Source organism: Talpa occidentalis, unplaced genomic scaffold (genome assembly GCF_014898055.3).
Source record: "Talpa occidentalis isolate TD23 unplaced genomic scaffold, MPIMG_talOcc4v2.1 talOcc4.17, whole genome shotgun sequence".
In the NCBI taxonomy this organism is placed as follows: Eukaryota; Metazoa; Chordata; class Mammalia; order Eulipotyphla; family Talpidae; genus Talpa; species Talpa occidentalis.
Genome location: NW_023601754.1, coordinates 55483079 through 55505898, shown reverse-complemented (window position 1 = coordinate 55505898; position 22820 = coordinate 55483079). Strand labels below are relative to the sequence as shown.

Below are 22820 nucleotides of genomic sequence, written 5' to 3'. Positions count from 1 at the left end.
TGGCGCAGCAGACCTCTCCTGGCCCCCCTGCTGCTCCCCTCAGCATTGGATTTCAGTAGATCTGCCTGTTCTGCTCCCAACTCTGTCTCTGGTGAATCCTTTTACCCCCACCCCACACCTCTGGCCTATACCCCAGTTCTTCTATGCAATAAATAAAATAAACAAAAATTAAAAAAAAAAAAAAACAGTGAAAGGCCTCTGATTTTACCATACTTTCAAATAAACGAGTTAGAGTGACACAATTTCATGGATGTAGGCAGAAGACATGAGATTTCTGCGTCAGAGACAAAGGATTATCACTCACAGCACAGCGAGGTTTATGCATGTGGGCACATTTGTGTCACACTCCTTTACCCTCAAGCCTCATGCAGTCAATGCGGATGAACTCCCATGGGTATCGACACACATGGGAAACTGTGCTACAGAGGAGGAACGCTAACCTTACGGTACCCAGGTATTTTTTAAAGGGCAGTGTGTATACCTGCCCTTTGCACTAGAGGGAGCCATTATCTCTGTCATCCAAGACTGTTCACTATAACACATCCTGGAGAAGATAGTCCAGACAAAGGTAATGATTCTGCTCACTAGACCTGCATAAACATGAGACTGGTAGAGAACTGTCTCTTAATCTCTCTCTCTTCTGGCACTATTTTACAGATGAGAGGAACTGGAATCTAGACAGATGGAGTAAATTACCCCAGGGGACATTGTCAGTGAGCAACAGGCCCAGGATCAGGCCCAGGGGTCACTGACTTTGGGCCTGGGCCTTGTCCACTCTCCTGAGGAACTTGAGGAGGGGCCCTGAGGGGAGAAAAGTGAGGGGGATCCCCTTGAATAGTGTGAGAGAGGAAGAATGTAAGCAGAGTGAAAGGAGGTGAGGGGGTCATGTTTGTAGGACCTTAGAGACAGGAGTAAGAACTTTGGCTTTTTGTCCAAATGTGATGAGATGCCTCAGAGTTTAAGCAAAAGAATGACAAGATCTGACCCATGTTTTATTTATTTTTTAAAGATATTTATTTATTTATTTATGCATACAAGAACTGGGGTGTAGACCAGAGGTTCGGGGGATGAGAGGATTCACCAGACACAGAGTGGGGAGCAGAACAGGTGGATCTACAGAAGTACACTGCTGCAGGGAGCAGCGGGGAGACAGGAGAGGTCTGCTGCACCATGTGGGTCAGCTCCCTGGCCGGGAATCAAACTAGCTGCAATGGCTGGGGATAGCTTGACAGCGCTGAGACTCTAACCCCTGCACCACCGGGAGGCCCTGACTCATGTTTTAAAGCAATTACTCATTTTCCTGCTCTGTAAAATGGGGATAGCAGTAGTACCTCCTCCGTAAGGTTGTCATGAGGAAGAAACGGAAGGAATTAAGTGGGAGGATGTCTGTGTGAGGTCTTAGTCAGTGCCAGGCAAAACAGACCATTGAGTGGATCCTGGCCATGATGACAGCAGAGGGTGGTGGGTGGGGGTGAGAACTGAAGACATTAATGACCGGGAGGTTCTGGAGTCCAAGAGACAGCCCAGGGGTCGCTCACCTAGTCACCTGGCAGCACTGTCCTGGAATCAGGCCCTGGGACAGGCATACTGAGTCCAAGAGACTGCTGGTAGCTGGAGAGATTGAGAGGGGTGTAAGCCCTGCCTCTAAGTAAGCAGGAGGCAGCCAGAGTCAGAAAATGGCAGCCCCAGGGAGTTTGTGTAGGAAGACGGAGCCAGTAGGGCACTCAATCTCCAGGTAAGATTGTAAAAGCAGGTGCTGTCTAGTCCAAGAAGGCTGCCGATGAGATTAGGGAGTCTAGTCCCAGCTCCTTCTCCAGGCCCCTCGTGGGCCTCGAGGCACTGGCAGGCTTCATATCTGGGGAATGCTGCCTGCACCACCTGCTTCTCCAAACCTAAAACGGGAGCGGCTGCATATGGAAGAACACGGGAGAGGGAAAACAAAAGTAACCACGGCCAAATAATTTTAGTCACCGAGCAGTAGTAATTTTAACAGCAACCTACCTAAGGAAGGCGTGAGGGTCGCGGGCACAGACGTGGTAAGTCGCTCACCCCCACCCTCCAGCAGGCATCGCTCCGGGGCAGCTACAACCGGAACTGTGCTGGCCCAGCACCCCTCGTTCTCCACCCACCGCCCCTCACCCCCGCGCCAGTCGGCAGGCTTTGGGAGGGCTCAAATTTCGACAACACAGGAGTCTGCTTAGGCGTTTACTTTGCATCCGTCTCAGGCCTTGAGGGAGGGGGTGAACTGAGGGAGGGGCGAGCAGAGGGAGGGGCGAGCAGAGGGAGGGGGCACCGATCCTGCAGCAAAGGGGCGAGCCTTGAAACAGGCGAGCCCTGAACGGTTTAGCAGGCGGTTGCGACCCGGGCCGGCGTGCGTCGCCCAGCCACGAGAAGCAGAGGCCTGAAGGGCGCCACGCGCTCAAGGGGCCGTTTGTTATCACGAGAGGCTTGTTATTGCGATGACGCCACTGCCCCGCCGACCCCAGCTAGGCCCACGCGGACAGGGAGAGCCCGGGGAGGCGGAGGCCGGTGGGGACTTGACACGCCTGGGAGTCCCCTAGGTCCGCGGCGGGCAGGAAGGGCGACCCGGCACCGCCACTTCCGGGTTCCGAGCGTAGTCACCATGGAGACGCCCCTGCCGAGGCCACGCCGATAGAAAAGTTTTTGTTTTCTCGGCTCCCGCCTAGGGGAGCGCCCCCTGGGCCGGGTCCAGAGTGCGGCCGGCACGCCCCACTCCGGGCAGCGCGGCGTCGGAGCAGCACCGGTGCGTCATTTCCGCCCTCACCTTAGGCCCCTCAGGGAAGGGGCGGGCCCGAGCGGCGGGCGCGCTGCTTGAGCGTCACTTCCGGTGAGTCTGTCGGGAGAACGGCAACATGGCCCTAAACGGCGCCGGTGAGGGCTTGGGCTGCGCGGGCCTATTGCTGCGGGGTACGGGAGGCAACCCGCTGGGGCGAGACCCCCCGGCCCCTTGTGCCTCTCTCCCCCCAGAAGTCGACGATTTCTCCTGGGAGCCTCCGACCGAGGCGGAGACGAAGGTGCTGCAAGCGCGACGGGAGCGGCAGGATCGCATCTCCCGGCTCATGGGTGACTACCTGCTGCGTGGTTACCGCATGCTGGGCGAGACGTGCGCGGACTGCGGGGTGAGGACACACTCGGGACGTGGGATGCGCGAGGGGGCCGAGGATCCGGCCGCACGGCCCCTCCCCAGCTTTCCCCTCTGTACCCCACGGCCCGTCGTCTCACCCCTGCCCCGGTGCTTTCTGGCTCCTAGACGATCCTCCTCCAAGACAAGCAACGGAAAATCTACTGCGTGGCTTGTCAGGAGCTCGACTCAGACGTGGATAAAGATAATCCGGGTGAGGGGCCGAGCGTGGTTGGTGGAGAAGCGTGTTGATACAGTGGGTGGGGCGGGGGACAGGGCGCTTTCTCTGTCAGCTCTGGAGAGGGCCATTAATTCAGTGAGAGCACCAAACGTTTTCTGTGTGCCATTCCCAATGGGAGAGTTCAAGCTCAAATCAGGATTAGTCCTGATGGGGGAGATGAAGCAAAAGCATAAATAACTCTTGATACAAAGAAGAAAATGGTCTTATAGAGGGTCAAGGGAAACATCTCAATCACAGGAACGGTTAAGGAAGTGACTCAGGGTTTTGGTGGGCAGGCATCTGACCATTCTACCTACTTTCTCCTCTTTTAGCTCTGAATGCCCAGGCTGCCCTCTCTCAAGCTCGGGAGCACCAGCTCGCCTCTGCCTCGGAGCTCCCCTTGGGCTCTCGACCCACTCCTCAGCCCCCTGTCCCCCGCCCAGAGCATTGTGAGGGAGCTGCAGCAGGGCTCAAGGCAGCCCAGGGACCACCCCCTCCTGCTGTGCCTCCAAATGCAGATGTTGTGGCCTCCACACAGGAGGCCCTCCTGCAGAAATTGACCTGGGCTTCAGCAGAGTTAGGCGCTAGCACCTCCCTGGAGACTAGTATCCAGCTGTGTAGCCTCATCCGGGCTTGTGCTGAGGCCCTGCGCAGCCTACGGCAGCTGCAACACTAAAAAATCCCTCCTGAGAAAAACCTCCAGAAAAACAGCTGTTCCTCTTGTATGGTTTGTTCTTTTCTTGCTTCTGGGAGTGCATGTCGGCTCCAGCTCCACTTGCCTCTCCTTTTCCCTGCTTTTGGCCTCGCACCCAACCCCTGTCAGCTCTCTTTGATGCCCTGAGGGATGACTTGAGCTTGTTTCTGCTGTTTCCCCAGAGCAGAGGATCAGGAGGGGGCTGGGGAAGAGGGCTTGGAGATGGACCCTGCAATCCCTCAGCCACTCAGTTCTCATTCCCCACCCTTAAGTGGGATTCCGGGTTCCAGGTCCCTTGATAGCTTCTCCTTCCTCAGAGCATCCATCCATCCTGTGCCATCACCCTGCCCCACCCCATGCCTCTCCCAGGCACTCAGACACTGACAGGTTGTCAACTTGGACCTTAGGAACCAAGTATGGCCCTAAAGTGTCCTGTTCCTTTTCTGTCCCTTTCCTTGGGAGTTATTGGGCAGAGTAACTAAATAGCGGGGAAGGAGCAAAAGGAGCTATGACGGGATCGCTCCCGCGCTCTGGGGCTCTTCCCTCCATCCCATTTTGTGGCCTCAACCCCTCCCCGGCCCTCGGGTTGTGGCGCTGTGCGGCCCCAAAGCCATTGCCCTTTTAAGAGAGGCCCCGCCCACCCGGGGCGGGCAGGGGCGGAGTCGGCGGAGTCGGGAAGGAACAAAGCGCGGCCTGCGGGCGGCGGCTGGGCTCGGCCGGCGGGGCCTGCGGGGCCTGCGGGCGGCGGCCCCGGCGGCGAGTCGGAGGGGACGAGGCGGCATCGCGGTCCGCGCCGGCCGGGCCATGAATGGGCTGCCCGTCGCAGAGGCGCCGGGCGGCGCGGGCTGCGCCCTGGCCGGGCTTCCGCCGCTGCCGCGCGGCCTCAGCGGGCTGCTCAACGCCAGCGGGGGCTCGTGGCGGGAGCTGGAGCGCGTCTACAGCCAGCGCAGCCGCATCCACGACGAGCTGAGCCGCGCCGCCCGCGCCCCGGACGGGCCCCGCCACGCCGCCGGCGCCGCCACCGCGGGCCCCGCCGCCGGAGCCCCCGGCCCGCGCCGCCCTGTCAACCTCGACTCGGCGCTAGCGGCGCTGCGCAAAGAGATGGTGAGTCGCCGGGCGGCCGCGCGGGGGAGGGCGCTGTCGCGGAGCTCGGGGGCCCTGGCCCGCGGCTGCTGGCCTGGGGCTCGCCGCACCCGCAGAGGCGGGTTTCTGCTCACGCCAGTAGCTGCCGTGCCGTTTCAACGGCTTCGTTCCTACCGTTTCACGCTCCCCTGCTAGCTGAACGCCGTCCCCGTTGTGCAGAGGCGGGCCCGTCACTTTGCCTAAAGAGTTACCGTTTGGGGGGATCTGATGTCCACGAAAACTGTGCTAAGGAAGGTGTGGGAAGATGGAATATGGGCCAGGCCAGGGGGTGACCTCGACCCCAACCCCAGCCCACCCTCAGTCTTTTGCAGGTGGGGCTGCGGCAGTTGGACATGTCCCTGCTCTGCCAGCTGTGGGGCCTGTACGAGTCAATCCAGGACTACAAGCACCTGTGCCAAGACCTGAGCCTGTGCCAGGACCTGTCCTCCTCCCTGCACTCAGACAGCTCCTACCCACCTGATGCCGGCCTGTCCGATGACGAGGAGCCTCCCGATGCCAGCCTGCCCCCAGACCCGCCACCCCTCACTGTGCCTCAGACGCACAATGCCCGCGACCAGTGGCTGCAGGATGCCTTCCAGATTAGCCTCTGAAGTGTCAGGGAGGCAGGGGACGTGCATGCCCGCAGCAGGCTCAGAATCTCAACCCTCAGCAAGTGCTCAGATGGTAGTGCCTGCTTTTCCTCACAGCAGCTCCCTTCATAGGCGGCAAGGCCCGAGACCCCAGAGGCAAAACTGCCAATCCTCCTAATCTGGGTTAGCTGGCACTGAGGTGGGCACCTCAGCTACACAGCCTCTGCCCGTGGTACTGCTCCCACACCTGTGTGCCCCGATGTGGCCACCCTTCAGTCTGGTGGTGGGCCCCACGCATCTCGCCTCCGTGGCTTCTCGACTTGGGACGAGTGTCCGGCTCCCGACTCCCTTTCAACCTTTTGCTGCTCTTGGCAGCTGCTGGCTCAGGGGCATCCCACCTCCGGTCCCTGGTGCCCACTGCCTAGACCAGGGCTCCAGAACCCATTCCTGCGCCCACCCACGGCCGGGAGGGTCCGTGCTGGATATTTAAGTGTAGGGGCGGCCCCCGGGCGCTAGATGAATAAACGCTCTCAGCGATCCTGTGTTCCGACTGCCTGGCTCCTGGCGGGAAGCTAGCGGGTCTCGGGCAAGTGCGGCCCCGCGCTTCGCCGGCAGGTGGCGCCCGAGGCCCCCGAGTGGAGACGGGCTTGGCGGCGGCGGGGCGCGAGTCCTCCGGCCGCCGGCCCTGAGCGCGCGGAGGGGTGACTGCGGCCGAGTCACTTCCCCTCTCTGGCCCGAGGCCTGGGAGCCCAACCTACCCCCCTCGCCTAGGGCTTTCCTGGCCTGCGGGGGAGGAAGGAGCCGCCCATCTTGAGAAGAGAAACTTTCCACCCCGAGTGGGGGTGGAGTTGGGGCGGCGCAGGAAATGGGTGGGCCGGAGCCGGCGGGCCGAGGGGCCCCTCGGCGGGGAGGGGGAGGCGCCTCCAGGAAGGCCCGGGATCCCGCGAGGGCCTGCGGGTGGGGAAGAAGCCCCAGAGGCGGGCGGGGTGAAGTTCCCGCGCCCCGGCCTCCCCAGGGCTCGGCTCGGCCCCGGAGAGGGGTGCGGAGCTCTCTGCGCGGCGCTGCGGCGGCGGTGAGGGGCGCCGGGGGCCCCAGACACCCCCAAACGCACTTAAGTCTCATGCCGATGGCCGGGCCCCGCAGCGCTGCACCTCGAGGGCCGCGAGTGGAAGGGCCGCAGCGCGGGCCCAGGGGAGAGGCCTGCGCACCGGGGGCGCCGTGCTCGGGCCTGGCGCAGCGGGCGGCGCCGCCACAGCTTCGGCGGGGGGGGGGGCTGAGGCGACACACAGGCTCCGGCTGCTCGGCCCCCGCCCTCGGCCCCCTGGAGACGGCTCAGCCGGCGCCCCTGCCCGGTCAGATGCCCTGCTCGGGCCGAGGACCTGTCCGCGCCCACTTCGGCCCGTTCGCAAACCCGACCGGCGCCCGCGGGGGGACGCGCGGCGCGTGCCCGGGCGGGTCTCCCCGGCGACACCTGCTGCGCCTCCGCGGGGCGGGCCGGCGGCTCCGCGATAAGGGCGCTAATCTGGGTGTGAACAGCGCGGCTCACGCCCCGGGCCAGGCTTCCCGGGGAGCGGAGCAAACACTCTGCGTCGCGATAACGGGCTCCGCGGCAGGAGACCCGGGGCCTGGGCCCCGCTCCGGTGCATCCTCGCAGTCGCCCCGGTTTCACAGGCAGAAGCGTCAGAGTCAGTGCTCGGCCCAGGGTCACGGCCCGCCGCAGGCAGCCGGCGGACGCTTGGCCGTCGTCCCTGGACAGCCGAGGAGTCCGCAGCGGAGACCGGCCAAGGGGGGCCCCCTCGGAGGCGCCCCCGCGGGTCTCTGCGCTGCGGCTTCCCGCTTCCGAGGGCGTCGGTGTCGGCAGGCGTCGCCCCGTCGCGGGTGCCAGGCCGGCTCCGTGGCCAGACTCGCGGGGCGACCCTGCGCCAGCCCCTCGCCTTCTGGGTCGCTGTCCCCGGCCGGCGCAGCGCGGCCGCCACGACTCACCCCCAGGGCCGGGCAGGAAGGGAGGCGCCGCGCGGCGGCCGAGAGGGCGGCACCGAGTTGCGGGGCTCCCCAGCCCCGGCCCCCCACACGGCCGGCGCCGCGGCCCCGGCACCCCCGCCCCCAGCCCCAGCCCCAGCCCCAGCCCGCGGTGGCGCGAGGCCCCGGAAGCCCGGGCGCCCCGCCCCGCCCCCGCCCGCGCCCGCGCCCGGCCCCCGCCCCGCGGAGCCCCGCCCGCCTTCCGACGGGGGGTGCGGCTCCAGGAAACGGCGCGCTCGCCGCTCGGCGCTCCGCGACCCGGCGCGCCCCAGACGACCCCGCGACTCCGCCTGGCCACCCGGCGGGCCTCGGCGGCCCCGGATCCAGGCCTCGGACACCTCCGCCCGGACGGGGCGGGCGGCGCGGACGGGAGCCCCGGAGGCCATGGGCGCCCGGGTCGGGCCGGCGGTCGCGGGCCAGCGGGAGCCCCGGGTCTGAGCAGCGGGTGGCGGGCCTGGCGGGGCCATGACCTCCGTGTGGAAGCGCCTGCAGCGCGTGGGCAAGCGGGCCGCCAAGTTCCAGTTTGTGGCCTGTTACCACGAGCTGGTGGTGGAGTGCACCAAGAAATGGTGAGTGGCACGGGACGCGCGGGGGCTCCCCAGATTTCTGGGATTCCAGCTTTGGAGCCTTGAGAGAATCCTGCCTCCAGCCCACTGCCCAGAAGGGTCCCCACCCTGCCTTGGGCCCTGGTGTCCCAGCCATGAGATTCAAAAGTGCCCTTGCAGCCTGTGGGGCCCGCAGAGTTGGGAGGTGTGGGCAGCTTTCGGGGTGAAGGAGTCAAGACTTCCAGGCCTGAGAGTCCATCTGTGCCTGAGAATCAGCTACACTCAGCTCCCGGTGGTTGGGGCCAGAGGGATGGCGCAGGGTGCTGTGGGAAAAGGGAGCAAGTTTTAAGGTCCCTGGCGTAGGGGCTGGGGCAGCAACTTCCATGGAACTTAGTCCAGCTGCCCCCACCTCCCCTGCCCGCTGGTCAGCTGGAGTGGGCCCTTGGAGGTTGAAGCTGCTCCACCATGTCCTTAAAAGGGGAAACTGAGCACTGAGAGGGATGAGGAGGGAGGCGGGAGTTTGGGGGCCTGGAGGGCCTCAGAGGCTGTGGGGGCCGGGAGGCGAGGGCCTGGGGAACGCCAGGTGGAAGAGCAGGAGAGATACGTGAGGGGGTGTGGGACAGTCCGGACTGCTGAAGGGCCCAGGGGCATCTTGTTCTCAGCCCCCCCCCCCCCCCCCGTAGCTGCCCGAGCCCCTGCGTCACACCCTAAATATACGCTGGCTGGTGTCAGCTTCCCTTGGCTGGATTAGGGCACAGCTGTGGGGGCCTCATTGGCCAGGCGGGGCTAAATTTAGGCTCCCAAGGGGAAGGGCTGCCCTGGCAGGAAGGGACCATGGTGCTCAAGGGGAGGGAAGGAGCAGGGGCTGGGGTCCCCTGGGCGACTGCCTTAGCCTGGTGTTGACAGGATCAGCCGGGGACTGGGCCTGGGTCGGCCTGGTCACAAGGCTTGGGGCTGGGACTTGAACTCTGGCTTCTGCCTTTTGCCTTCTGCCCCAGTATCAGGGTGAGGCCAGAGGGACACCAGGCTTGGCCTCGGAAGGCATGCCGAGGGTGAGGGCAGTGGCCATGCGTCTGAGTCACAGGGGGTAGGCAGGGCCTCCCGGAGCCCAGGTTAGGACGCTGCCTGGCCCAGGTCGCAGCTCCGCAGGCGGGCGTGCACAGCTTGAGTCAGACTGCCCGGCCAGGCCCCACCCTCCGTAGGCACCCTGGTTGGTTTCCCTTTTCTGGGAAGGCCGCCCTTGCTCGGCCACTGCCTGCAGTTTGGGGCCAGGGAGGATGGCCTGGCGCTGGGCCAGGGGCTCGAGCTCAGCTGTGTGGCCTTCCCAGGCTCCAGCATCTCTGGGCCGTGGCATCCTCTGGGGTGAATAGGAGACCGCTGAGCCCTGCTCCACCCCCAGCAGTGAGCCCGCTGAGCCCCAGTGTCCTGGAACTGAGTGGATGCAGGCAAGAGGGCCCTTGTGCTACCCTTGGCCTGGTGGCCCCCCTCAACCGTGCCCCACCTCCTGGCAGTTGGCCCCTCTCAGCAAAGGGCCCCTCTCCCCCAGGCCCAGCCGTGTGCCCGCCTGCGTGCTGGACTGTGCCCTCTGTGCTCTCACTGTCTCCTCCGAGTCTGCCCTGGCATATGCAGTTCAACTTAGAGGGCACCTTCTGGAAGTCTTGTGGGCCCTGCAGAATTCGGGTCCAGGGTTCTGGGTGTGAGAGGTTGGAAGCATGGCTGACCCGCTGGGCCCCTGGGCTCGGCAAAGGGTTGGGCAGGGAGGGTCCTAATCACGAGCTGGTCCTGCGCCGCTCTACCCGCCCCCCAACTCTGACCCACACCTCAGGCCTCACGCCCTTGCACTGCCACCTGGTCTCCCTGGAGGCCTCCTCCCCGGGGCCTCGCCTGGCCCATCCCTCTCTGACCGCCTCTGCTCAGACCCCCGACCTCAGGGCGGCCCAGCGGCTCACTCCTGACCTCTGTGGTCAGCTGTTCATTTCTTTCCTTCTCCCCCTGGTCCTCAGCCCCAGCAGGTCACTCCTCTCCTTTGCTCTGCTCTGCCCCTCCCAGCGGGGCGTGTGCTGTGCACCCCAACACACTCCCGACCCGGGGCTGCTTCTCTCCCTGCCTCCGAGTCGGTGTCTCGCTGGGCCCTCGCTGTGTCTGTGTCTCCGGGGCGGCTGCCTCTGCACCGGCTGCCTCTCCCGTCCTCACAGCCCGTGCGGTCTGGGCCTTTGCCCTCTGCCCCTGTCCCCACCCTGCCTCTGCCCCACCCTACTCCACTTGGGCCCCAGATAAGGGATGGCCAGCCTCTTTGGGGGGAGGGGGGCCCTGAGAGAGATGGGGAGGTTCAGTGCCTCGCTGAATAGCCCCTGTCTGCCCTCGCGCCCCCCAGGCAACCAGATAAGCTGGTGGTGGTGTGGACACGGCGGAACCGGAGAATCTGCTCCAAGGTGGGAGAGGACGTCAGCAGGGGTCCGGGTTTTAGGGGGACTCGTGGGACGTTTGAGGTTGGTGGGTGGTGGAGGAGTGGAGGCTCGGTTCAGATCAGAACCCACAGAAGGGGGGGCTGGACGGGGTCAAGGTTGGAGACGAGGCCTGGGGAGCAGGGGGAGTTACGATCTGGTGAACACTCACACTGCCGTTGTAGGCCCACAGCTGGCAGCCGGGCATCCAGAACCCATACCGGGGCAGCGTGGTGTGGATGGTCCCTGAGAACGTGGACATCTCCGTGACCCTCTACAGGGTGAGTCTTTGGTGATCGCGCCCTGGCGAGCTCTCCCTCCAAGCAGGCAAGAACCAAGGCCCAAGACCGAGCATGGCAGTCGGTGCGGGGCTTCTCGGAGTGAGCGCCCCGGGAGGTCTGCCTGGAGGAGGTAGCACTTACCCACCACATGTCATCTAGAGACAGCTGCAATCTGGAGGAGCTGGGCGGGCCAGTCCCCACCCAGCACTTCCCGAGGCAGGCCCTTCTCCCTGCGCTGCCCCCACCCAGCGGCCCTGTGCGCCCTCTCCCCAGGACCCCCACGTGGACCGGTACGAGGCTAAAGAGTGGACGTTTATCATCGAGAATGTGAGTGCCTAGGGTGGGCTGTGGCCTCGCGTCTTGGGGGCCGAGGAGGAACAGCACTGATGCTCCTTCCTGGCCCCCAGGAGTCCAAGGGTCAGCGGAAGGTGCTGGCCACGGTGGACGTGGACCTGGCCCGCCACGCGGGGCCCGTGCCTGCCCAAGTCCCGCTGCGGCTGCGGCTGAAACCCAAGTCGGTGAAGGTGGTGCACGCCGAGCTGAGCCTCACGCTCTCGGGGGTGCTGCTGCGGGAGGGCCGTGCCACGTGAGTGCCCACCTGCCCTCCTTGGCCCTTGCCTGAGAGCTGTGACCCCAGCCTCACCTGCCCGCTGCCCGCAGGGACGACGACATGCAGAGCCTGGCCAGCCTCATGAGCGTGAAGCCCAGCGACGTGGGCAACTTGGACGACTTTGCCGAGAGTGACGAGGAGGAGGCTAATGGCGCGGGGGCCCCTGACGCCCGGGCTCGTGTGCCCCAGCCAGGTGGGCTGCCAGCCTGCCGTGGATTGAGAGCAGGAGGGGGGATAACGGTGCCACAGCCACAGCCGGTTGGGGCAGTGTCAGCAGCCGCGCGCCCATGAGGGGAGCTCCCGCCCCAGGAGTCCGCACCTGCGTGGCCACTCTGACCGCCCAGGCTTGCCCCGGGCACCCCAGGGCATCCCAACTGCTCAACCCAGTCCTGCAGGCCGGGTTCCCAGGCCTCTCCATGACTGCATCCGCCTGGGACAGTTGGACCAGAAGCACAGAGTGGGGCTGCAGCCCCAGCTCCCCCACCCCCCACGCCTGGTCACTGGATTCCTCGTCCCTCCCATGGCTGGTTAAGGCTTTTCCCTGTCCTCCTGGTTCTCTCTCTCTCTCTCCATCTTGAGCCTGTCTCTTCTTGAAGGCAGGGGTGGTGCCCTGAGGCCGGGGTGTTTAGGTAGACTCAGGTAGACCCAGGTAGATCCAGACTCTAGTGGCGGGCGTGTCGGATCTGCAGGGTCTGCCCTGGGCTGACGCTGCCCCCCACCCCTTCCCCATCACCTACTCCAGATCCCTCTCGGGAACTGCAGACACTTTGCGAGGAGGAGGAGGAGGGTCGAGCAAGGCCCTGGCAGGCAGGTAAGGCCCAGGCGGTGGTTGGTGGTGGGCACTGGACCTCAAGTCACAGGGCCCAGCCCTCAGTGCCCCCTCCCTGCTTTGCCTGCACCCCAGCTGCCAGCCCTTCTAGTGCTGAGGAGACCAGCCCAGCCTCTGTGAGTGCCCCAGCGCTGCCAGCCAGGGCCTCCCGGGGCCAAGGGTCAGAGCCAGCTACTGTAGCGGGGGGCCAGGTGGGGCCTCAGGCCCCCAGGCCCCCAGGAACCCCACCGGAGACAAGGTAAGCTCTGGGAGCCGCCCCAACCCCGGTCCCTACTGGAAAGTTGCCTTTCCGGTGCCCCAGCCCACAGTCAGAAGGGTGGGGACACGGCTGGGAGTGGGGAGCAAATGAGCCCCCGCAACACCTCCTCTTGGTCTTTCCTCAGGTCTTCAAGACAGCTGGGTCAGGATGTGGCCCCCACCCCGGCCCCCCGGCTCCGGAAAGGCTCTGATGCCCCCGGGCTCCCAGCCCCCCAAGGGAAACACGAGGCTGCAGAAACCTCAGGGGCTCCCGCTGCAACAGCGGGTCCTACTAAGGCGACCCAGGACCGGGCAAGCCCTCAGGAAGGAACCGAGACCCACGGAGCAGGGCAGAGCCCAGGCGCTGAGGACCGAGGCTCCAGAGACTTTCAGGGGGAGCAGACACCCAAGGCTGAGGAGGGAGACACGGGGGACAGACCGGAGCTTAGTGGAGTAGACGCTGAGCATGGGCCAGAGGTCAGGGAGGGGTGCACTGAGTGTCCGGAGGTCAGAGCTGGGGGCGCTGAACAGAATTCAGAAGTTAGCCTAAAGGGTGCCGAGCAGAGCTCAAAGGTGAGACCTGTGGGCACTAAGGGGCCAGCGGCTCCAGGGGTAACATGTGAAGCAAGAGCCAAGGGGATTCCTGAGGCTCCTCCAAGGGGTCCAAGGGGCTCTCAGGGAAAGATGGGGGTCAGGACCAGGGACGGGGCTCCCATAATCCTGGGCCCACCCCCAGCAGAGCCTGCAGGGCACTCTGGGCATCTTGGTGACATCAAAGGGACCAGGGCTGCTGCAGGCCAGGAGGGAGAGAGTGCAGAGGTGAGGGGCAGAGCCCCTGGTATCGGGGGGACAGGCCTGGAGCAGGTCCCCTCTGTTGGAGAAGCAGATGCCGGGCCCCAGGTGAGCAGGTCTCAGGGGCCGCCCTCAGCAGTTGGCCAGGGGGCAATATCTAGTGGTCTGGGAATTTGGGGGGTAGGAACTGGGGATTTGAAGCTCCTGGGAACAGAGACTGTGGAGGCAGAGGTATTGGTGGCCCAGGAGACAGAAGTGCTGATGTTCCCAGAGATAGAGACTAGGACAGCAGAAGCTGAGATACTGAGGGCCCAGAAGACACAGGCAGAAAGGTCAGGGCTCCTGGGGTCAGAGGGTGCTGGGATAGCAGAGTCTGAGGGACTGAGGACCCTGAAAACAGAGGCTGGGGGCTCAGGAGTTCTGGGGACAGAGACTAGGATGGCAGTGAGTGAGATATCTGGGCCCCGGGTGATATCTGGGGACTCAGGGATACTGAGGGGAGAAGCTAAGATAGCAGAATCTGAAATACTGGGGGTCCAGGAGACAGAAGTAGGCAGTTCTGGGGTGCCAGGGAGAGAGGCTGAGATATCAGGAACCCAGAAGACAGAGGGGAGGGGTTCAAGGACAGCAGGGATGAAATCTGAGGCAGCAGGCGTCCAGGAAACACAGGTAGCGGGTTCCAGGGTTCCAGGATTTGAGACAGCAGACAATGAGATATTGGGGACCCAGAAGATAGCAGCTGAGGGTTCAGTGGCCCCAGGGATAGAAGCTGAGACAGCAGGAGCCCAGGAGACGAAGGTGAGGGATCTGGGAGTCTCCGAGCCGGAGGTTGGAGTCACAGAGGCTGAGAGATTGGGGACTCAGCAGACAGAAACTACACTCTTTAAGGTTATGACTTTGGGGGCCCAGAAAGCAGAGTCTGAACCCTGGGGGACCCTCAAATATGGGGGTTTCGCTAAGCATGGAGTTTTAGGATCCCAAGAAACAGAGGCGGAAACTACAGTTTTGAAGGTACAGGAGGCAGAGGCTGGTATTTTAGGGGGTTCAGAGGCCAAATCTGGGATTTGGGGGGCCCAACAAGCAGAGGTAGAGCTCTTAGGGCCTCCAGAGAACCAATCTGATATTTCTGAGGCCCAGAAAACAGAGGCTGCTGTCTCAGAAATCGAGAAGGGAAAAGCAGTGGAGGGAAACCTCCAAGAGTCCAGCCGAATTGAGGCGCAGGCGACCAAGGGGTCAGGGGCTGGGGTGCCCAGGCCCTCGGGGGCCTCTTCCCCAGAGGAGCCTGAAGAGGACAGAAGGCTCCCGGGCAGCCAGGTAGGGATGGGGGCCGCCGAGGACCCAGCCTGTTGCTTTCCACTAACCTGGGCTGGGCGGACGGCGGCTCTGCATGGACCCACCTGGTGCTCAGGGCAGGGGCTCAGCTACCAGGAGCCCCACGCCTCTCAGGATGCCCCCCCCACCCCTGCCTTCCCTGCGCTGCATGGAGCGGGGACCCCCCAGCTGATTTTCGGGGCTGACCTTGAGGTGTGGCTGCTGGTGACTTTTGACCTTGCCTGGGGGCCAGACCTTGCAGGTGACCTCGGTAGTTAACCCTGGAGCTGAAGACCCTTTTGCGCAGGCGACCAGAGGCTCTGGGCCATGGTCCTGGTGACTCCTGCGGACTCCCAGCTCGGCTGTTTTGTGCCCAAGGGGCAGAGGGCACGGGTCCCTCATGCCCATTCCCTGAGCCCAGCTCTGTGTCCCCAGGCGCCAGCTTCCCTGGTCAGCTCCAGCCAGTCCCTGCTGGAGTGGTGCCAGGAGGTCACCGCTGGCTACCGTGGCGTCCGGGTCACCAACTTCACCACATCCTGGCGAAACGGTCTGGCGTTCTGTGCCATCCTGCACCGATTCTACCCAGAGAAGATGTGAGCACTAGTGGGCATGGGAAATGTGGGGGGTGGCGCAAAGAGGGCACTGGCTGCAGCCCCTGACCCGAGCTCTCTCTGCAGTGACTTCGCCTCCCTGAACCCTCTCAACATCAAGCAGAACAACAAGCAGGTGAGACGGTAGCACCCTGGAGGGAAATCTCTGCAGCCCCCCCACTGGCCCCAGATTGGGGTTCGTCCTTCAGTCTGTAGGAATCTGTGGGCGGCAGCACCCCAGCAGTGGCTTTTGAAATCCTGCCACTTTGGACTCTTGCTCATTAAAATTTTCATTTTACATAGTTCAGTTATATTTTAAGCTTTTTTCCCTTAGATTTTCCAAAACCCCCGTAGGTGTGGGGTTGCTAGGTAACGCGGGGGCGGGCCCTGCGGCTAGACGTCCCCCCCAAAACAGGGTGAAGGCGTTGTCGGCAGACCCTGGGTGCGAGTCCCAGGACCCCCCCCCGGGGTGCCCGGTGGGGCGGCCGCGCCGCTGACCCCAGCGCCCCTGGGTTCCTAGGCCTTCGACGGCTTCGCGGCCCTGGGCGTGTCGCGGCTGCTGGAGCCGGCGGACATGGTGCTGCTGTCCGTGCCCGACAAGCTCATCGTCATGACGTACCTGTGCCAGATCCGCGCCTTCTGCACCGGCCAGGAGCTGCAGCTGGTGCAGCTGGAAGGCGGCGGCGCGGCCGGCACCTACCGCGTGGCGAGCGCCCAGCCCGGCCTGGCCGAGGACCTGGACGCCGGCGACCTGGCGCAGCGGCTGCGGGAGCACCGGGCGGAGGAGCCCGAGCTGCCCAAGGAGGCCGCGAGCCGCGCGGACGGGCCGGCCCCCGAGGCCCCCTCCAGGGACCCCGCGCCCGAGGCCGCCCAGGACGCACGCCCCGCCGAGGCCCCCGCCGAGGCCCCCGGAGCCCAGGCCTCCGCGACCCCGGCCGAGGGGCTGGTGAACGGGGCGCCGGGCTCCGGGGGCGGCGTGAGACTGCGGCGGCCGTCGGCGAACGGGGAGGCCGCGCCGGTGCCCCCGCCGCGCGCGCACGGCTGCTTCTCCCACGTGCGCGACGCCGACCTGCTCAAGAAGAGGCGCTCGCGGCTGCGGAACAGCAACTCCTTCTCCGCCGACGACCCCGACGCCGGAGCCTGCCCCGCGGTGAGTGTCCCCGGCGGCTCAAGGGCTGGTGCGGGCCCACGGGGACCCCAGGGCCGCAGAGAGGGGGCGCGCCGTCTGGCCCTGCCGGGCTCAAGCGGCCCTTTCCCGGGGAGGGAGCAGGTGCAGGCGCAGAGGCCCCTGGCCCGGTCAGGGACACCTGAGCCTCTGCTGCCAGCCTCCGAGTCTGCTGGCGGTTTCAGCGGTGCGTCCCTTTGTGGAGTCACGTCCCCGAAAGCCCCCCACTCAGCTCAGGGCTCTTCGGGGACTGTCAGGGGGCTCTCAGGGGCCCCCCAACCCCCAAATTCTCTGTCTTGGATTTTTTTCAAAAAAAGATTGATTTATTTATAGGAGCACTGGGTACAGTCAGAAGCGCGGGAGGGCGAGAGAATTCACCAGAGCCAGAGCGGGGAGCAGAGCAGGCAGAAGGACCGAAGGACACTGCTGAGGGGAGCTGCGGGCGGCAGGGGATGTCTGCGCGCCATGCGGGACCCTCACCAGGGGCAGGGGATCTAACTGGCTGCTGCAGAGGCTGTGGGCAGCTTCGCAACCCAGCGCTTAACCACTGCGCCACCAGGGGAGGCCCCTCTGTCTTTGATTTTTAACTCCAGATGCCAGAGGCCAGTTTCCCTTCTTTTCTGATAACGGAGATAGGAGGCCCAGCTGGGTGGCTGTGGCTCCTCACCCCAGCAGGTCTGTGGCCCCCCACACCTGCAGGTCTGTGGCCCCCATCTCTTGCAGTCCCCCAGGGTGTCAGGGGGTCACTCCACCGAAGGGGAGATGTTCCCAGAGAGGGAAGAGATTGTCTCAAGGACACATAGCAGCTGGGGTGCTGCCCACTGCACTGCTCTGCAGGCTGCCCCCAGTCTTTGGCTGCCCGGGGTGGACCCCTGAGTTCTAAGGAACAGTGGGAATAAACTGGGAAAGGCTTTCTGAAAGAAGCAGCCACGTCAGCTAGCTGCTGAGTTGGGCAGGGTTTTGCAGGTGAAAAATGGCAGGGGTGTGGGGGCGGGTTCTCCAAGGGAGGGGCCCACTCAACCCAAAATGTGGCAGCAGGAATGCTCAGGTCTCCTGTGGGGACTGGCCGATCACCCATAAGGCCCACAGGCTTGGAGAGCAGAAGCCTGGAGTGTGGGTCAGAGGCCCGGCCTCTGGGGAGGCACCCCTCAGAGACATGGGAGGCAGGACTCAGGGGCACAGCCTCCCAGGCCTGTCCTTTGGCCTCTGGCCACAGTCTCGTTAATGTGTTGGTGGCCTTTTAAATCTTGAAGGAGCGGCTCCCTCCTGTACTCTTCTGGGCCCAAGCCCCCAGCATCTGATCCTTCCAAGCCAGGTGCCCCTCCAGCCCTTGTGCCACAGGAAGCATTTGAACCCAGGGACTGGAAGGGACTCTCCCTCCTGGCCATCCCTGTACCTCTGCAGTGGGAGGTGGTCAGGCCTGGCTCTACCTGTGGGAGCTCCCAGAATCCTGGACTGAGGTGAAGTCAGGTACCTTGAAGCTGGGGTGGGGCTGAAGCACGAGGGCAGGGTGCATTTCATGCAGCCCAGGAAGGCTTCTTGGAGGAGGGGCTACACATGAGGGTGTGGAAGGGGAATTTGGGTCACACAAGAGGAAGCATTGGAATTCCCATCAGAGCTGGCATGAGTAAGCTTAGTTGTTGCTGAGGTTGGGGTTTCTCCCCTCTCTTGCGTCTGCCTGCTTTGGCAGTGGAGGCCTCTGTCTGTCTGGCCTGTCCCCAGGGCCCCTCCCTGCTCCTCATCATGATGCCTGTCTCCCAGGGAGGAGTGATTACCCCATTTTACAGGTGAAGAGTCCATACAGGTGTGAATACAGATTCTGAGCCTGAGTTCTTTTTTTTTTTTGAAGATTTATTTTATTTATTTATGCATATAAGAACTGGGGTGCAGGCTAGAGGTGCTGGGGGGGGTGAGAGGATTCACCAGAGACAGAGTGGGGAGCAGAGCAGGAGGATCTACTGAAATATACTGTCAAGGGGAGCAGCGGGCAAGGTAGGAGAGGTCTGCCGCACTGTGTGGGTCAGCCCCCTGGCCGGGGACTAAACTCATTCCGCAGTGGCTGGTGCTAGCTTGATAGTGCTGAGTCTCTAACCCCCGTGCCACCAGGGAGCCCCTGAGCCTGAGTTCTTAAATGGCCCAGCACTAATAACTGGCTGTGTGACCTTGGGCAAGCTCCCTCAACCCTCTGCGCTCTTGCCCTGAGGATGAGGCCCATGAGTGCTCTCTCCAAGTGGCATCGAGGCATCTCTGCAGGGTGCTGTCACAAAGGGAAATCGTGTTTCTCCCCAGAGGCCTTTTTTTTTTTTTAAGATTTATTATTTATTTACGCATACAAGAACTGGGGTACAGGCCAGAGATGCAGGGGGTGAGAGGATTCACCAGAGACAGAGTGGGGAACAGAACAGGCAGACTGAGTGAAATACACTGCTGAGGGGAGCAGCGGGCGAGACAGGAGAGGTCGGCTTCGCCACTTGGGTTTCTCTCTGACCAGCCAGGGATGGAACTCGTGCTGCAGAGGCTGCGGATTGCTTCATAGTGCGGTGCTTAACCCCTTGTGCCACCAGGGAGGCCCCCGGAGGCCTTTTTGGAGCCCTGCAATCCCAGGTGTCTCTGGGCTGGCATTTCTCCCCCATTTATGTTCAAGGACACAGGGACTTGGTGGGTGGGACTAGCCCAGTAGCAAACAGCAAATGGGTGGCCAGGCCTGGGGGCAGCCTTTGGATCATACAGCCCCAGGCCCCAGGCCAGGCCCCTGTGAGCCTCTCTCGAAACCTCAGCTTCCTCCCCTGTGAAGTGGGGATGATGTGGCTCCTGCCTCACAGGCTGTTGAGAGAACGAAATAAGTTAGCAGGGCCCAGGGTTCTGTGCCTAGCACATGAGTGTTTTACAGATGTCAGCACCTGCTGTTCATCCAGGCTCCCTGGGCACGTTCTCTGGGCTTATTCTGTCTGCCAGTGTTACCTCTGGCAAGGGAGCCCTGGGTAACCAACTGCATGGTGGGGTGGGCTAGGGATCGGAGCTGTGATGGGGGAGGCCCAGGAGGTGGTGGTGGGAGCCAAGGGGCCTCTGGAGGAGGCGAGGGGAACCGGGTCATGGAGACCTACTTGGTGCCTGGGCTGCGGAAGTGCTTTGGGGAAGTGAAAGTCTGTCACTGTGGCTGGAAGGAGGCATCTGGGTGGGGTTTGGGGTGGTAGGACTTGAGATGGGAGCTGGCAGTAGGCCTTGGCGATGGGGGAGGGAGGGGAAGCGTGCTGGGGAGAGTGACACCGTCCAGTAAAGGTTTTAGGAAGACTCCTCAGTTGTGACTTGAGGGTAAGAGCCGCTGGGAAGCACGTGTGGCCTCTGGGTGGCACTGTCCTGGCCCCGGGCCAGAGAAATGGCACCTGAGTGGGGCGAGTGGGGCTATCCAGGGCTGCCTGGAAACAGCTTGGAGGCACAGCTCTGGCTTCTGGGAAGCCACACGTGAGCAAACCCCCTCCCCAGTCCCTGGAGCCCTGTCCTGGCACAGTGTTGGTGGCAGGTGCAGAGAGACACAGGGTGGGGCCGTTTAACCCCTCTCACCCTGCACAGGCGGCTGGGGCAGGAGCCATCAAGGGGGTCAGGCTATCAGCGGAGCTGAGAGTTGGGGGCCCCCGAGGGATGACAGTCCCAGCAAGTTGCCAGGACCGGGCACATGGGAACCAACCCTGCCCTTCCAGGCTAAAGGGGCAGGTCCTGCCAACCTGTCCTGTTGACTTCTGTGAGGAGCCCAGCTGGTGTGGGAGCTGATAAAGCAGGAGGGCGCCCCCTTTTGGCCAGGAGCTGGAGGTGCTGGCTCAGGATGCTCACCTCAGATGGTTTCAGTTTCACTGTGAGGGGGGTCCTGGCCATGATCGAGGTGCCAGCACTAGGTGACAGGATTCAGAGGTCCCCTGAGGGGGTTCCGTGGAGGAGGAGGGAAGAGAGGGAAGGAGAGATTCCACCTGGAGCCTTCACGCCCTACTCTCACAAAGCCCCGCGAGGCCCAGGAACCAGGATATCCGAATGTGAGGCTGGGAGAGTGAGTTTCAGGTGCAGGGGCCAGGGAAGGCTCAAAGCCTGGGCTTTGCTAGAGGAGGCACTTTTGGGGGATGAGGGGAGTTCTGTGCTTCCAGGACTGGAGAAGCAGCAAGTAGCAGGGCCTGGAACTGAGGGCCCCTCTTCTCCAACAAGTGTGAGGCTCCAACTGCGCCTAGGTGGAGCTTCGGGGTGCCCCTCCAAGCCCTCACTGGCCCCTTGCTCCACAGGAAGGCCTGAGCTCTGACCCCAGCCCTGCCCCTGGCCTACCCACTGTCACAACCCCACCGCTGCCCCCTGGTGAGTAGTTCAGACCCAGCTCAGCTCAAGCTGTGCACACAGCCTGAGCTGGGGACCTGTGGGGGCAGGTGACAGTTGGAGGTGGCTTAGTCTGGTATCTGTCTGCAGGTGGAAGTTCCCCCTCGGAGGAGCCACCCCCTAGCCCAGGGGAGGAGGCTCGGCTGGTAAGGAGGGCCGAGGGGGAGGAGCTGACGGGTGGGCTGACGGGTGAGCTGACAGCTGGGCTGCTGAACCCTCCCTGTCCCCTGCCCCCAGCAACGCTTCCAGGACACCAGTCAGTACGTGTGCGCGGAGCTGCAGGCCCTGGAGCAGGAGCAGCGGCAGATCGACGGGCGGGCTGCTGAGGTGGAGAAACAGCTAAGGAGTCTCATGGAGTCAGGTGAGGCGGCCATCTTGGAGCCCCCCAGTACCCCCTGCTCCTCCTGGCCTTGGGGGCAGTGGGAGGAGGCAAGGCTGGGGCAAGCCCCGGGCAAGCTGGTGCACTGCGGCCCTGAGCCGGGAGCAGCTTGCTAGAGGCACACAGCTCTGGGAAGTGACTTTCTGGGAAGTCGCAAGGGTGCAGGCCCCCTCCCCAAACCCTGCACCCTGCTCCCCACCCCAGGGCTAGGGGCCATCCTGTGACAGCCCCGGCCCCGCCTGCTGCAGGTGCCAACAGACTGCAGGAGGAGGTGCTGATCCAGGAGTGGTTCACACTGGTCAACAAGAAGAACGCGCTCATCCGGCGGCAGGACCAGCTGCAGCTGCTGTGAGTGCACCTGCCCGCCGCCCGGGGCGCAGCGGTTTGCTTAGTGCTAGTCACCGCTTCTTTCTAGAAAGAACTCCTTGAGAAATGGCTCAGCCAGCTCAGATTTTTAGATTTTTAGATTTTTCTATCTAAAAATCCCGTCTAAGGCGGGCATGCCTTAGGCTGTCACTAGTGAGAAAACCGAGGTAGGGCCAGAGGCACACGTGGCTCGGGAAGGTCAGTGTTGAGTGCAGCCTCCTGCCCGTTTCTTTATCGTAGGGAAAACTGGGAGGCCCACGGGCATCTGGGCTGCTTTCCTGAGTGGGGTGAGAAGCCACTGCCCTGGGGGCCTGCGAGGTCTGGCAGGTGGAGGCCATGTTGTCTCCCTTTTGCATCAATCTTCAGAATCACTTTAGGCCCCTGCTTGCTGCTCACGAGTAACGTTGATCCCGTGGATCCCGACGGGTTGTTTCTTTGTAAAAAAAAAAAAAAAACAGGCGTGGGGGAGACGGTGTAAACACCAGCGATTGGACCGGAGTGGGGGGAAGGGGACTGGCACTGGGGGGAAGCCTTGGGGGAGGTGGGGGCCGGCGCATCAGGGGCCGGCACTGCCCCCATCCCCTCTGCCTGACCTGGAGCCCCGCCCCGCAGCATCGAGGAGCAGGACCTGGAGCGGAGGTTTGAGCTGCTGAGCCGGGAGCTGCGGGCCATGCTGGCCACGGAAGGTGGGGCGGGGGCCGCGCGGGGCCGGACGCAGGGCGGGCAGGGGCCCCCCGCGCCGGCGCGTCCTCACCCCCGGCCTCCTCCGCTCTCAGACTGGCTGAAAACGGCCGCGCAGCAGCACCGGGAGCAGCTCCTGCTGGACGAGCTGGTGTCGCTGGTGAACCAGCGCGACGAGCTGGTCCGGGACCTGGACCACAAGGAGCGCATGTGAGTGGCCCCGCCGCGCTCGGCCAGGTGCGGGCGGGGCGGCCGGCGGCGGGTGGGTGCGGGCCCGAGCTCACGCCTTGACCGCCCTGCTCCCCAGCGCCCTGGAGGAGGACGAGCGCCTGGAACGCGGCCTGGAGCAGCGGCGGCGCAAGCTGAGCCGGCAGCTGAGCCGGCGCGAGCGCTGCGCGCTGAGCTGAGGCCGCGCCTGGCCAGTCCCCGCCCCCTGGGCCGGCTCAGACT

The 22820-nt window shown here is 63.8% G+C and overlaps 3 protein-coding genes across 8 annotated transcripts; all 3 read left to right on the top strand.

The window, feature by feature from the left end:
* Window positions 1-2834: 2834 nt before the first annotated feature.
* ZNRD2 (zinc ribbon domain containing 2) lies at window positions 2835-4060 on the top strand. Of its 2 annotated transcripts, XM_037518271.1 has the most exons (4): window positions 2835-2892; window positions 2989-3140; window positions 3272-3356; window positions 3695-4060. In XM_037518271.1, exons 1-4 carry the CDS (start codon window positions 2874-2876, stop codon window positions 4036-4038), a joined length of 600 nt encoding a protein of 199 aa, XP_037374168.1. In that variant the 5' UTR covers window positions 2835-2873; the 3' UTR covers window positions 4039-4060. The 2 variants fall into 2 exon arrangements, with proteins under 2 accessions (XP_037374168.1, XP_037374167.1); XM_037518270.2 differs by having other exon boundaries at window positions 2839-3140.
* An 800-nt stretch (window positions 4061-4860) lies between these two features.
* Window positions 4861-6334, top strand: FAM89B (family with sequence similarity 89 member B). Of its 2 annotated transcripts, none has more exons than XM_037518269.2 (2): window positions 4861-5160; window positions 5550-6334. In XM_037518269.2, the coding sequence occupies exons 1-2, from the start codon at window positions 4861-4863 to the stop codon at window positions 5787-5789; spliced, it is 540 nt and encodes a 179-aa protein (XP_037374166.1). In that variant the 3' UTR covers window positions 5790-6334. The 2 variants fall into 2 exon arrangements, with proteins under 2 accessions (XP_037374166.1, XP_037374165.1); XM_037518268.2 differs by having other exon boundaries at window positions 5511-6334.
* Window positions 6335-8210: 1876 nt separating this feature from the next.
* On the top strand, window positions 8211-22777 carry EHBP1L1 (EH domain binding protein 1 like 1). 4 transcript variants are annotated; one of them, XM_037517574.1, is made up of 19 exons: window positions 8211-8356; window positions 10707-10764; window positions 10962-11057; window positions 11331-11384; window positions 11465-11643; window positions 11718-11860; window positions 12410-12478; window positions 12572-12734; window positions 12880-13306; window positions 15272-15429; window positions 15514-15562; window positions 15947-16576; window positions 20857-20926; window positions 21035-21090; window positions 21182-21305; window positions 21572-21671; window positions 22302-22375; window positions 22466-22580; window positions 22678-22777. In XM_037517574.1, the coding sequence occupies exons 1-19, from the start codon at window positions 8253-8255 to the stop codon at window positions 22775-22777; spliced, it is 2769 nt and encodes a 922-aa protein (XP_037373471.1). In that variant the 5' UTR covers window positions 8211-8252. The 4 variants fall into 4 exon arrangements, with proteins under 4 accessions (XP_037373471.1, XP_037373470.1, XP_037373472.1 ...); XM_037517573.1 differs by having other exon boundaries at window positions 12880-14839; XM_037517575.1 differs by lacking the exon at window positions 12880-13306 and having other exon boundaries at window positions 12572-12612.
* Window positions 22778-22820: the final 43 nt, after the last annotated feature.

What these genes read in the sequence shown, in the direction of transcription:
- ZNRD2 (XM_037518270.2), top strand. Translation starts at nt 2,874, where the DNA reads ATGGCCCTAAACGGCGCCGGTGAGGGCTTGGGCTGCGCGGGCCTATTG. An exon ending in AGACGTGCGCGGACTGCGGG is followed by an intron (nt 3,141 to 3,271) that starts GTGAGGACACAC and finishes TCTGGCTCCTAG; the next exon opens with ACGATCCTCCTCCAAGACAA. An exon ending in CGTGGATAAAGATAATCCGG is followed by an intron (nt 3,357 to 3,694) that starts GTGAGGGGCCGA and finishes CTCCTCTTTTAG; the next exon opens with CTCTGAATGCCCAGGCTGCC.
- FAM89B (XM_037518268.2), top strand. Translation starts at nt 4,861, where the DNA reads ATGAATGGGCTGCCCGTCGCAGAGGCGCCGGGCGGCGCGGGCTGCGCC. An exon ending in CGGCGCTGCGCAAAGAGATG is followed by an intron (nt 5,161 to 5,510) that starts GTGAGTCGCCGG and finishes AGTCTTTTGCAG; the next exon opens with GTGGGGCTGCGGCAGTTGGA.
- EHBP1L1 (XM_037517573.1), top strand. Translation starts at nt 8,253, where the DNA reads ATGACCTCCGTGTGGAAGCGCCTGCAGCGCGTGGGCAAGCGGGCCGCC. An exon ending in ACCGGAGAATCTGCTCCAAG is followed by an intron (nt 10,765 to 10,961) that starts GTGGGAGAGGAC and finishes CTGCCGTTGTAG; the next exon opens with GCCCACAGCTGGCAGCCGGG. An exon ending in GGACGTTTATCATCGAGAAT is followed by an intron (nt 11,385 to 11,464) that starts GTGAGTGCCTAG and finishes CCTGGCCCCCAG; the next exon opens with GAGTCCAAGGGTCAGCGGAA.